The sequence below is a fragment of the Squalius cephalus genome, assembly GCF_949319135.1.
Source record: "Squalius cephalus genome assembly, chromosome: 3".
Lineage (NCBI taxonomy): Eukaryota > Metazoa > Chordata > Actinopteri > Cypriniformes > Leuciscidae > Squalius > Squalius cephalus.
Genome location: NC_137124.1, coordinates 56,056,492 through 56,070,421, shown reverse-complemented (window position 1 = coordinate 56,070,421; position 13,930 = coordinate 56,056,492). Strand labels below are relative to the sequence as shown.

At 36.2% G+C, this 13,930-nt stretch overlaps 1 protein-coding gene across 1 annotated transcript; it reads left to right on the top strand.

The window, feature by feature from the left end:
- Window positions 1-663: 663 nt before the first annotated feature.
- On the top strand, window positions 664-13,834 carry LOC307156552 (adhesion G-protein coupled receptor G5). The gene is made up of 14 exons (XM_079867964.1): window positions 664-762; window positions 947-1,023; window positions 2,139-2,396; window positions 2,529-2,703; window positions 4,589-4,733; window positions 6,497-6,607; window positions 6,739-6,882; window positions 6,972-7,008; window positions 8,065-8,165; window positions 8,528-8,643; window positions 8,781-9,049; window positions 9,249-9,354; window positions 9,480-9,760; window positions 13,300-13,834. Exons 2-14 carry the CDS (start codon window positions 957-959, stop codon window positions 13,395-13,397), a joined length of 1,908 nt encoding a protein of 635 aa, XP_079724090.1. The 5' UTR covers window positions 664-762; window positions 947-956; the 3' UTR covers window positions 13,398-13,834.
- Window positions 13,835-13,930: the final 96 nt, after the last annotated feature.

The window sequence follows — 13,930 nt, the reverse complement described above, 5'->3', positions numbered from 1 at the left end:
ATTCATGTGTGAAAATGACTCTTCATGCTCCTCACAACCATTCTTTCACAGTTTGAGTCTGATGAATCTTGACATTGTCATCCTGGAATATGGCCATGATGTGTCTTCATACATGGTTGTTTAAGAAATGAAAATCTTCACACTCCATCAGTTAGGGTCAGAAGAACTGTTGCCAAACATACTATAACATGATAGAAACATAATGATCACATGACCACAGTTGTGGCCTATTTAAATCCAAACACCTGAGTGAAATGGCTTCTCAAACAAGTAAAAGAAATGAAGTTCTGTACTTGATTTTGTCTTTGGGAATCGATTTGGATGGTCGATTTGGATCTCATGTAAGTGACAGGTTGCCATGCCCTCACACCAGTAAACACATCATCAGAGAAGAGATGTTGCTGCAAGAGGAGGAGAAGTTATTTTGATTAAACATTATGAGGAATATGAACTTATGTAAAGTAATAATGTGCATGGATAAATCATTTATAATGAATGCTGCAATGTTCCACAATTTTCTGTCATGATGACGTTAACAGAGGCTGTTGTCACTGATGGTAAGCTCATAGACATTATGTTGATGATCGTCATAAATAAAAAGTTATGACAAGGCTTGTCATTGTGCTCTGCTGTCTGTCGAGCTCATTGGATGTATCCGAAGCCACAACATTTGAGTGTGGCTGATGATCAACTCTCAGTCTGTGAGTTCTGACCTGACCGTACAGAGCTGTCAACACTTCCACCAACTGAGAAAACACAAAGGTATGTAAATCAAACGCTTTTAGGCTCATTTTTTATAATTAAGCCATTTTAAGAGATGTAAATAGATGTGAAAAGAATAATGTTGTTAACAAGCTAATGTATGATGATATATGATATATATATATATATATATATTGTAATGTCCATGTCTGTATTCTGAACTCCCACGTAATATGTCCCACAGAGGTGAAGACATGACACTCCTTTTACTTCTGATCATGATCTATGGCCTGGATGCTGAAGAATGTAATTATACAAACGGTAACTATTGAAAACACTTACATACTTGTAATAATTAATTTTAAGTAAATTAAATTGATTTCCATTGCCAGTTTATCTACAACTGATTGCTAAAGCACAAAGAGGTAATAAATGGTGGAATCCCGCTTCCTGGGATGAGAATACTTTCTTTGTTTAAATTTCTTGTTCGTTATAATTTAAGGTTTTTAGATTCCAATAAGCAAATTATTAATACAAACAGAAAATGTTTGCATAAGATTTCCATAAATATACTCATGAAGTACAGGTTGACATTTATTGTATGGGAGACTGAAGCTTGCCCTCAGCATTTTGACTTCACTGATAAAAAACATTCTGTGGTTAAGTAAATACTACAGAAAAAACTAATGTAATTTCTACCTGAATAGTTAGTTCAGGCGTAATTTTATTCTATATTAGTACTCAATTTAAGCTTGTAGAAATTAAAGTGTAAATATCATGTAATATGGGCCATTGGAAATATAAGTATTTTATAAAAATTACAACCTACGTAATGTGACGATTCGTCCTATCCTGACATGTATGAGCGATGCTCTTGTCCTGACAATGTAACTCAACACAAAATCTACCTTTATTATGTAGTTGACACTTCTCAAATAATATGTCAGTATGATCGTATTGTTTGTTTATAGCATATTAGAATGATTTCTGAAGGATCATGTGACACTGAAGATGCTGAAATTTCAGCTTTGCATCACAGGAATAAATTACATTTTAAAATATATTCACCTAGAAAACAGTTATTTTAAATTATAATAATATTTCACAATATTACTGTTTTACTGTATTTATGCTCCAATAAACACAGCCTTGGTGAGCAGAAGATACTTATTTAAAAAAACATTATAAACTTATACTGACCCCAAACCTTTTAATTATAGTAATTTACTGTAATTTTAGGATCGAGAATAGAATTTATAAAATCACTAAGTTGAACAAGGTATTTGAAATCAACATACAAAACCACTGTAGAGAAAGCACTACATTGTATAGTCACTGAGATGACAACTAGCCCAGTCTTCCCTACAATAGAGATTATAACTGATAAGACTTTTAAAGATTTACATTTCACTGTGTAATTTGTATTATCCCTTTAGGACATCTAACACTGACAACAACTAACAATAACACATGGACATTGAAGATGAGCATCTCATTGGAATCTGGACCAAACATTACTGTTCGTGACACTGCAGAAAAATTATTTTGTGATTCAACAACAAACAATACATGTTATATTGAGTGCTCCTTTGTCGATTTCTTTGAAAACCAAAACTTTACCGAAACACAAAAATTTAACATATGTGCACAGACAATTCAGAATAACCATAGAGTTGAATTCAGCATACGTACTGGTAAGTAAGACTTCTTTTCTTCCATTGCTTTTAACCAGTAACACAACAGCATTATGAGAAATGTGCATTGAGTATGATAACATGGTGTTACTGTTTACTCAGAACATTAATTATTCCTTCCGTCTATTACAGTAAACAATTTAACACTGTGTACTGTGGTGGATTGCTTGCCTGACGAAATAAGTAAGCTCTTGACCGAGAAAGAGCGGCAAATGAATATCCCAAAAGACTTGAGAAACATTCTCAATATTAAAAAAATGTGCCAAGATGTGATCTTAAATGAAACTATTGTGCATACCTACATTAGGTAAATAAAACCTTATTAAGATTATTAAGTACAATCCTTAAGTTTGTTGTGTTTCCAACCCCTATTCCTGGAGGCCCTCAACAGTACAGATTTGGGATGCCTGGCCCCGATAAACTTTAGTTTAGTTTTAGTTTCGAACAAACTTTCCAGAAAAGTTAAACACCTTGGAACTACAATTGGTCCATGTCGATTACATCATAGGTGGGTGTGGCTATGAGGCTCCGCCTTCTTTTCCATGAAAATCTTCTTCGGTTCATTTCTTTTGTTCAGTCTGTTGAGTAATAAAAACATGAACACACTAGTACAGAGGCGCTTCATAGTAGAAACTGAACGGCTGTAAAAGCTGAAAAGTTGCTGCTTTAAATCAATCTACTGTATAAAGTGCTATATGATAAACGTGACGTGACGTTTATTTTTTTCATCCCACATTTCTCCCTTCCATTAAACATACATGTAATGCATTATATTTCATAAAAGTGGCACTAAAGACTTTTACATTGTTACAAAAAACGGTAACACTTTATTTTATAGGGCCCTATCTTGCACCCAGCGCAATTGACTTTGTACACTGACGCATGTATCATTCCTACTTTGCACCCGACGCACAGCAGACTTTTCCCTCCACAGACACACGTCGGTAAACCAGGGAATGAACTTGCGCTCCAGGGGCGGTTCAGCGCAAAGAGAAGGTGTGTTCCGGCGCAAACGTTCCCTGGTGCTATTTTGCAGGTTTAGAAAACAGTTCCGCCACTGACCAGGAAGAACCTAGTCTAAAGACAGTGGCGCGTTGCACATGTTATTCAGATGCTATTTTAAGGGCGCATGCTTGGCCATAATCAATGTAGCGTGTGCACAACGCGCATACACTTTAATTCTCTCATCTACACAGAAGCAGCACTTTTCATTTTTGTAAATCATACATTATTACAAGGAAAAATAATCCACACAAGGGAAATCATTGTTGTGTCCATGAAGATGTGAAAAAATAGGCATAGCTTACACATTTACCCAAATTATTATACGCCTGTTTAACCGAAGCTAATTTGGGTGGGTTTCTCCATCCTCATACAATGTCACTTCTCTGTCTTTTACGGCCCTGATGAGAACGTCGGTCTCCTCGGCTGTGAACCGCTCCTGGCAAATCCGCCGTTATAATAGCAATCCGCCGTGGAACAAGCGCACCTGCTTTTAAAGGGAATGTGAGATGACGCTCTGATTGGTTTATTTCACATTACGCCCCAAACCACGGCCTATGAATAATGTAGCTACTTCAGACCAACCCATTTTTGATTTGCGTCAGGCGCGAGGGCCATTAATCCCGCCGGTATAATAGCAACAGCGCCCGAGATCCGCCCACAAAGTTACTTGCGTTTTGCGCTTAATACTTGCGTTTCAGATTGTTAAAATAGGGCCCACAGTGTCATTCTTCCATGTTAGATGTAATTACTGTAGAAATAACTATAAATTATGCATAATTTCATGCAACTAACCCTAAACCAAACCCTAATTTTAACCCTAACTCTGTTGTAAGTACATGCTGGTATCACAGAGCTGGTTCAAACATCCACATCGCTATGATCAGATGCTTTCTTAACTGCTGTTTTCTCACCGCCCTCATTTTTGTTGTGTTTATTTTGTTATTGAGAGGGAAACGCATGAAACCGCTGAAACAGTATTTCTAACTTATTTTTACCCCTAATTGAAGAACAAAAAAGGACTTCACCTTCAGTACACCTTTATCTGATGCTCCTTTCAGATCATAAAGTAACAATCAGATGTGATTTCTGGGGGAAATCCAAAATGTGTGTTGTTGTAGAGGTCTCCAAGAGAAAGGTTGGAAACACTGTTTTAGACCTGGTTTTATGTTTGCCACACCTTTGTGCAGACTGGAGAAGAAAGCCATACTTGGTGTTGTAAATATGAGTGTTCCTGTGCAATCCAAGACCTACTATCATGAGGATCTTTCCCTGACTGTGGTTAAGATGAATTTAAGCATGACAAACGGTTATTTACAAATCAAAGCTCCAGATGTAAGTATACCTGCCACATAAACGCCAAAGAAGGTCCTTGATGATATAACTCTATAAAGCTGCTAAACTGCTGTAAGTTATTTCTGCAGCACCTCTTCATTTTAGTCCATGAGGATTTTTTTTTAAAATGCATATAAAAATCACACAAAAATATGAATGTACTAGCCAAAAAAAATAGCTGCAGACTGAAATGTCAGTTAGCATCTCACTGGTTCTCTCGACAAAACCCAATAGGATTTTCCCATAGGCTTTTTGGATTATCGCTAAAAACAAGCTCTGTGATCAACACAAGTTTATGATACTTACACGTTTTGTCCATCAAGATAATTATCACGGATGAATGTAACTTTTATGCATTTTGAAGCCTAAATGCAGTCGCCAAAGCTAAAGGTAGTCTATAAGCGAACTACACTACGGTCACATGACTTCAGCGTCACCATCACTAAGCTTCCGACAACTATTTCTGTTTTTAATTTTAAAAACTAATAATAATTCACAGAAAGTTTGAGTTAGAATAGTGTATAAGCGCGATTATAAGCATAAAAGTATTTTATGCTGTAAAAGTGGACTGAGTTTACCTGTTCAGCGTGATGACGCTTAATCTCCTCGACAGCGTCTGTAGTCACATTTAGCCACTTGTAAGCAACTGCCTTTTTTAAGTTGGGTAATACTGATGTATTTTATGTCATAGAATAAAATGTGAAAGTGTCTTGAGCTTGTGTTCACCACAGACCTTACTTCAGCCATTTAACAAAACCCCCATTTTAAAAAACCCATTGACTTCAGGACGATGGAACCGGTTTCACAAAGATAGACTTTGACTATGGCTTAGATATAGTAGATAGTCAGACTTCAATAGACATCAAAATCAGACCGTTGTACAAAGCACTTAAGACTCTGACATCTTAAGTAGGACTACACTGCAATGCATTCTGGGTAAAATAAGACACTTTTCAAAACAAAACACATGGCAGGATCGAGTAAGCGCATTCAACCGCTCAGTGCAGTTTACCCCAGCGGAAATGAGTATAACAGTTACAAGGACATTTTACTTGGGAAATTGAGCAGAGAATGTAGTAACAAGAAGAAATGTTTAAATTATGAGCCATTTTCCCTTTTCTTTTGGCTGTTTGTGATGTAACTGATTGTTACTGCTGGTTGCCAAGGTAACATAGAGTCTTAGACCTAAGTTAGCCTGAGGGTAAGGTGTGTAATGTTTTTGGTCTAAATTAAGTCAGTCTTTATTTTTGTGAAACAGTCTAACTTGCATTAGACTATCTATGAGCAAATGTTAGACTTGTCTAACACTATAGACCGGTCTAAAATAGCTTTGTGAAACCGGCCCCGGAAGATCTAAAATGCCAACTCGCTAACTGATGTTATACCTGCATAACTCGATTGTTTTATCAAATACAATGAACTTTATTCCATGCTTGCTCCACAGCATCACCCGATGCATTTAGTTATAACTGTAAATAAGTTTGTGTGCAAAGGATTAATCATGAACGCACTGCATTTACGGCCAGCAAAGGAACATTTAGCGAAATCCGAGTAGTAATTTTATTTTTAGATTAATTATTGCAGATCGAATATCCGACTAGTCTTGCATAAAACCTTAATTTTCTGTCATTTTGCTATTTATGAAAGAATTAGCAGCTTAATTTTTTACACTTCTAAACAATGTAGAAAATGTATACTGTAAGAATGTAATTCTTTAATTTAGATAATTATTAACGATACCTGATGTCTTTTTTCCTTTTAAGGTATTGCACAATGATGATGTGGCAGAGATTAGGATCCCGGTGAATCAATTCCAAAACCAATCGGAAAACAAAATTGGTGTAGCTACCTATGATGCCGATCAGCACTTCAAGGTTCAAATCAAACCCCCTTTTAACGCTGTGTCGAGTGTCATGCGATAAGAACACGTTGCATGTCACACAGATTCTAAAGTTTACAGTAATCTTAAATTTATAAATCAAATTATTGTCTTTTTTTTTTACAGCTTAAACTGGAAAATAAAAATGTTACCTCGAAAATCATACGGATTGAATTCCCTGGACCTGACACTAAGGCATTGACTGATCGAGTTACAATTAAGTTCAAAATTAATCTCACAATCTGTAATCAAACCATAGGCCTATCATATGTAAGTGTAACTTGACATTTTGAATATTCTCAAATTGCCTCAAAATGTCCTAATAATGATTTGTTCCTGTTTTATATTTATATTTAAAGAAACACAACCTGTCCTGTCAGTTCTATGATGAAAAAGGTACAGTAATGGTTAATTGCTTCTGGGGGTGGGCGATGTGACCAAATTCTTATTTCAGGAAATTATACATTTTAATTCATGATAACGATATATGTATATATCACAATATATTTTTTGTGTTCTTTTAACTCATTTCTGTTATTAAAAAGAAGAAGAAGCAAATTGCAAACAATAGGACAAATACAATATAACAAAAAGGGCAGTAGGTACAGTATATTAGGCTGCTGTCACTTTAAGACCAAAAGCATGGATCCATTATACTGATCTGGTTTCATCCAACTGTTTACATTCACTTGAGACACAACCGTCTGTGTTTACATGAATACTCCACATGATGGGTATTTTGACATAATTGTGCATGTATTTGACCATTCAAGCGCAGTAAGATGTGAAAGAGAACTGAATTCCAGATTCCACACTGCATTGGAGTGATAGTTCACCCAAAAATGAAAATTACCCCATGATTCACTCACCCTCAAGTCATCCTAGGTGTATATGACATTCTTCTTTCAGACAAGTCTAATCGGAGTTATATATAAAAAAAAATGTCCTGGCTCTTCCAAGCTTTATAATGGCAGTGAATGGCCGTTTCTGTTTTGAAGTCCATAAAAGTGCATCCATCCATGATAAAAGTGCTCCACACAGCTCTGGGGGTTAATAAAGGCCTTTTTAAGCGAAGCGATGTGTTTGTGTAAGAAAAATTATAAAGCTTGGAAGAGCTAGGACATTTTTTAATATAACTCTGATTGTATTCGTCTAAAAGAAGAGTGTCATGTACACCTTGAGGGTGAGTAAATCATGGGGTAATTTTTGGGATCAAATTTGCGATCATCTTCTGAGAAGCAGCTTTCCGTGCACGCACTTTGGCAGTGTGCCAACTACATACCGCGATATACATGATATAGCAAAAACGATAGACATTTTATACCGTGGTAACAATATATCATCATACCGCCAAGCCCTAGTTGCTTCAATGAAAAATGTGCTTATGCTCTGATATTACAACATACTGTATGTCTATTGACGTTGATTTGATTTTTGTTTACTGTCATATAGAAGACAAAACCTGGAAAACTGATGGTTGTCTCACCAATATTACTGGAGATGATGTTGTGGAGTGCTCCTGTAACCATATGACCCCTTTTGCTGTGCTTCTGGTGAGTACTGAGACATCCACCAATGAAATTATTCAGTAAAAGTACACTGTAAAAAAACAATATTTTCATGATTTGTTATCACAACTTTTTATCTTTTGTCAAATCAACTTAGAAAATGAATGTGCTTCAGATAACAATATTTTAAGTTTCTAGGCTATTTATTAAACCAATCTCCTTTTTGTAAAACTCAAATTTTTCATTTCAATGAACTCAAAATTTTAAGGCAACCAAGTAACTTACTTTTTTATGTTAAACCAACAATATATATATATATTTTACAATGTAGCAGTTTAAAATAATCAGCTGATATGGTTTAAATTTCACTCCACCACTCATTTATCTGCCTTCCTAACTTTGAATAGACTAACTTGGAGATATCCAAAGAGCAGTGGGAAATCCTGTCGTACATCAGCTACGTAGGCTGCGGTCTGTCTGCGTTCTTTTCTGCTTGCTCTGTCTTGTCATTCATGTTCATCAGGTGCTGTTCCTTCTGTTTTCATATAAATGCATATACAATCTGTGCTTTGATTCACATTATTCCATGCATAAATTACAAAAATGCTCAATTTGCATCTATTTTTGCCCATTTTCAATATACTATGTGTGTGTTTTCAGTTATACAAGGGCAGAAGTGTCCAACAGCATCCATGTGTCTCTGAGTGGCGCTCTGTTTCTCCTCAACATCAGCTTCATGCTCAGCGAATGGGCTGCCACACCGGGAATGGAAGACTTCTGCGTGTTTATCGCTGTGATGATACACTACAGCCTGCTGTCTTGTTTCACATGGATGTCTATTGAAGCCTTGCACCTGTACCTTCTTCTCATCAGAGTGTTCAACATTTACATCAGACACTACGTGGTCAAGTTGTCCCTGATCGGATGGGGTGAGCATCAAGACTAAATGTAATGCAAATAACATAGCAGCTAATGTCTAATAAACATGCAGGAAGCATTAAAAGGAAATTTGCAAAATTGGAAACTCAAATGCAAACTTTTAACTAAAAAAAAAAAAAACATAATATGATTTAAAACTAAAAATTCATAAAATGGAATCTTGATCCTGCGATATTTTCCTCTTGACAGGAGTCCCTGCTATTGTTGTTGGAGTCATGCTGTCGGTTTATGACAAAAATCCTCTTTATGGCACATATGATGTGACATTTACAGATACAAACAACACAAATGCAATGTAAGTCTTCACATTTTAAATTTGCATTAGAGACAGGCAAATGTAGTTAATTATGTTGCACTCTACGTCAGTCCATCAAATGTATGAAGTACATGCTTACACTGCAAACGTTTCTTTCATTACAGTTGCTGGATCAAAAACCCTACCGTCCTGTATGGCGTGAACCTTTCCTACTTCACCATCATATTCCTGTTCAATTTAGGAATCCTAATCACAGTGTCCAGACAGATCTTTAAGCTGCGACGTGTGGGCAACAGGAATGGCAAGATGCCAATCTGGAAGGACGTGGGCACAGTGCTGGGCCTCATGTGTCTGCTGGGAACAACATGGGGTTTGGCCTTCTTCAGCTCTGGATATACCAACTACGTTATACTCTACCTGTTCTGCATCTTAAACACAATGCAAGGTATGTTTAGTTAGGGTACAAGAGTGACAGAGAACATATGAGTGTCCACAATAAATCTTGTAGTTTAAAACACATGCCAAGTGAAATTTACAGTACACTTAGTAGTGGTTCCATTAGGTTAAATTTAATGACTCTAAAATGTCATATGGTCTAACCATCAGGTACAAAGTCCTAACATATTTGGGTCACACTTTATATTAAGGTGTCATTTATGTATTTAAGTACTGGGTAATATTAAGCAACTACATGTACTTACTATAGGGTTAGGGATTAGAATTTGGTTGAGGTTTAGTTGCATGTAATTATGCATAATTTACTGTTATTACTATGGTAAGTACATGTAACTATGTAACAAGGACACTGTAAAATAAAGTGTTACCCATATTTGCCTTACATCTTGAATACATGTGAGAGTACTGTCGTAGATTTTCCCCTAAGTCCTATCTCATCTGACCTAAGTCTACCGGGGCCGTCTCCAATCGACGCTCTCCCTGGGCCGTCTCCAATCGACGCTTAATAAATACCTGGGCCGTCTCCAATCGACAATCCCTAACGTCTCCAATCGACGCTTAATAAATACCTGGGCTGTCTCCAATCGACGATCCCCCTGGGCCGTCTCCAATTGACGATCTCTAACGTCTCCAATCGACGCTTAATAAATAGTCTACCTAACTAACTTGCTTCCCTAACTAGCTTTCTTCCTGCGCAGGAATAATCGACAAACAGACCTTAGCAAATGTCCTTTAAATGCTTTAATCACGGCCGGAGGATCTCTCGAGCAGTTCTCAGAGAATCTCCCCAAGAAGAAGTAAGGCCGGAGGATCTCAGACAAATTCCATTGAGAAACCCACCAGCTAACACGAATACAACAGTTTTTATAGAATAGGAAGGTATGGCAAAATTATATGAATTTGATTGATTCTTCATAGACAAACCCTTCTGTTACTAGGTAAAGCAAACTTTGTTTTAATGATTACTTCATTGTTTAATCACAAGGTTCAAATTTAGTCATCTGTCTAGTTTCAATACCCATTTGTTATTTTTACACTCACAAGGGGAATGGCAAAAATACAACATCCAAAAACACAGGACAGAGCGTTTTAGTACATTGTGTTTCAAAGTGTTATCATGTTAGGCCTGAAAAATGAAGTAAGGTTAGATGTTAGAGACATAGTTTGATATACAGTTTACAATTTTATCTATTAAAAATCCACCACAGTACACATCTTAATTACACTGTCAATATAAAATTCATTTTTAGAAATTTCATTAATTATAAATATGATACATTTTTTGAGAGTCCTCTCTGTCAGACTATAGGCAAAAGTGTCCCAAATGTTTTTTTGTTTTGTTTTTTATTTTTTTGTTTTTTTTGCTCATATGCGACTGAGATCTGGGGGATTTTCATTACAGTGTGAACGGCACAAACAACATGGAATCTGATCTTTTCTATTCTGATTTGGGCCACTACTATATCAGATACAGGTCTGATGTTTTGCAGTGCGACCTCAGTCTGAACAACCTTTCTATTGTTTTTCAATGCAAAAACACTATACAGTCGTGTTTGACTGTTGCTTTAAAAAAATCATGTTCGGGCCCCTAAATGATGACTTCATCACCTCTGTGTTTACTTCTATATAATTCTGTGCTGTGCCGCATTTTTGGGCCTGTCCAAATACCCACATGTCTTTGCACTTGACTTGACCACATGTCTACTCAGATTGAACATTTCCTGTATTCCTGTATCAAGGACGCGTGAAGACTGTGTGTGCAGAACTTTTGATTACCCAATGGGACACACTTATAGTTTTGTAAAAATGAAAGAGTTTACAGTTCACAGAGCTTTATTTTAATTTACAATACTTGGCATTTTAAAAGAAACTTCTAAATGTCTATTGTTCAGAAGTCCCTATGAAACAGACAACACAATTTAGCAATTGTGATGCTTCCAAAATTAAGCAATAAAAAACAGTTACAAATGTTGCACAAAATACAATATTCTCACTATTAACTATTTGCTTATTAACATGCATAAGGATATTGGCTGTTAATTAGTACTTATAAAGCAAATATAAATGCCTTATTCTGTATGACCATATTCTAAATCCCTTACCCAATACTTAAACTTAATAACTACCTTACTAACTATTAATATGCAGTAATTAGGAGTTTATTAAGGCAGAAGTTGTGGTTAATAGTGAGAATTGGACCCTAAACTTAAGTATGACCAAAATTGTATCTGCACCAATAAAATGGGCAACACTTTATGCTTTACTACCAAATTATATGTAATCTCTAAATAATCTAATTTACAGTGGAATGTTTTCCTCAACATCTCACGAATTTGGGGCACGTGCGATCCTGAACATGATGCGCTAAGTCTCGAGGCAAAGCTTATCTCATCATGCATCATGTTTTTGGTTTTACTGTGCATTAAGGGAACTGAGATAAGACCTCGGTCAGTCTTGCGCCCTTTCTTCCTGTGTGTCCACACGCACTCACTGGCCAAGACCGCAAGTGAGGGCATTTGGACAAACCCTTTGTTATTGTTCTTTTGCGCATGCGGGTCAGTTCAGGATCATGACCCGTTCACACTCAAATCGGACATTGGCAACATTAAAAAAATAATGTGAACAGCCAAACAAAACAATAAAAAAATTGGATCTGACTCTGAGCAATAAATCTGAATTGATTATTTGCAGTGTGAACGTAGTGTTTCCTGTTTTTATTTTTTTCGGCATGTTGGTTGTACCACATGACTTTGTTCGTCACGCCACATGACTTTTATTTGGCAGACGTAAGTTTTTCAAATACTGTATTACAGTGGTTCTCAACTCCAGTCCTCGGGACCCGTTGCTCTGCACATTTTGTATGTCTCTCTTATCTGACACACTCATTTCAGTTCATGGAGTCTCTCTTAACGAGCTGATGATCTGATTCAGGTGTGTTAAATAAAGGAGACATACAAAATGTGCAGAGCAGCGGGTCCCGAGGACTGGAGTTGAGAACCACTGCTGTATTATATATCATTATGCCAAACTACTTAAGGTTTTTGTTCATTTCATTTATTTTATTGTATTGTATCACCCTGATATTTTTGACTTTATGCTCCCTCCCAAAAAAAATCCCAAATAAATTTGAATACAGAATTTAAAAACATGCTCATCATAGTAAAGGCCGTATTCAAGTCGTGTCATTGACCCATGTCTGCTTGCAAAAGAAAAAATTTCCATGATGGAGGAGAACAGCAGGTGGAAAAGGAAGAAATATTTGTCAAATTAAAAAGATGCGTCATTTTCTGAAAACTCTATTTGTTTCTGCTACCAAAGCATAGTTAGGGTCAGAACAAGGGTTGCTTTAAAGTCACGACACAGTCTAGGAGGAAGTGAAATACAAAAGTACATGTTTTTTTGTTTTGTTTTCCTGTTAAACCACAAGTATAATAATTATGTGACGTGACGACTCAAGAAAAGGGGAATGGAAACTTTTCTGGATGCCAAAAAATGATGGACTGAAACTTTAAGTTTGTTTGTTTACAGGGTTTTACATCTTTGTGTGGATGTGTGGTACAGCGAGGAAAAACAGAGCGCAAACAACACAATCCAAGACTAAATCCACTCTGGACATCTCGAAATAAGGATCTCGACCTCTCATGCGGTTTTCTTATTAAAACCTTGGACATATTTAAGAAAAAGAGTTGATTCCAGCTGTAGATATCTTCACCCAATGACCCACAGACATGCACTCTGGCTTATTTAAAATTGACACTCAACACCACAACATACCTACAAGAATCGCAACCTTCAGAAAGTGTCGTGATGACCAGTCTGTTTTTGTTTTTTTTTGTTTTTTTCAAGTGTACTTCCTTTGTGATAATTTCAGTTCATCGTATTAAAGAAATGCAGTTCCCTCTTTGTAACTACACACACTAAAACCTTGATCTATTGTCTATTATATCTCATCTTATATCTACTTCATCATATTTAATAAATGTAATAAAAGCTGTGATTTGTAAAAAAAATAATAATAATAATGTTCTAGTGTTGCTGAATTTATTAATAAATCTGTAAGTGTAAAATGAACGTTTCAGCCTATTTTGGAAACACATTACAACAATGCTATTTTAAAGCAATATACAACATGGAACAAATGCAGCGGCATTGTGAAAAT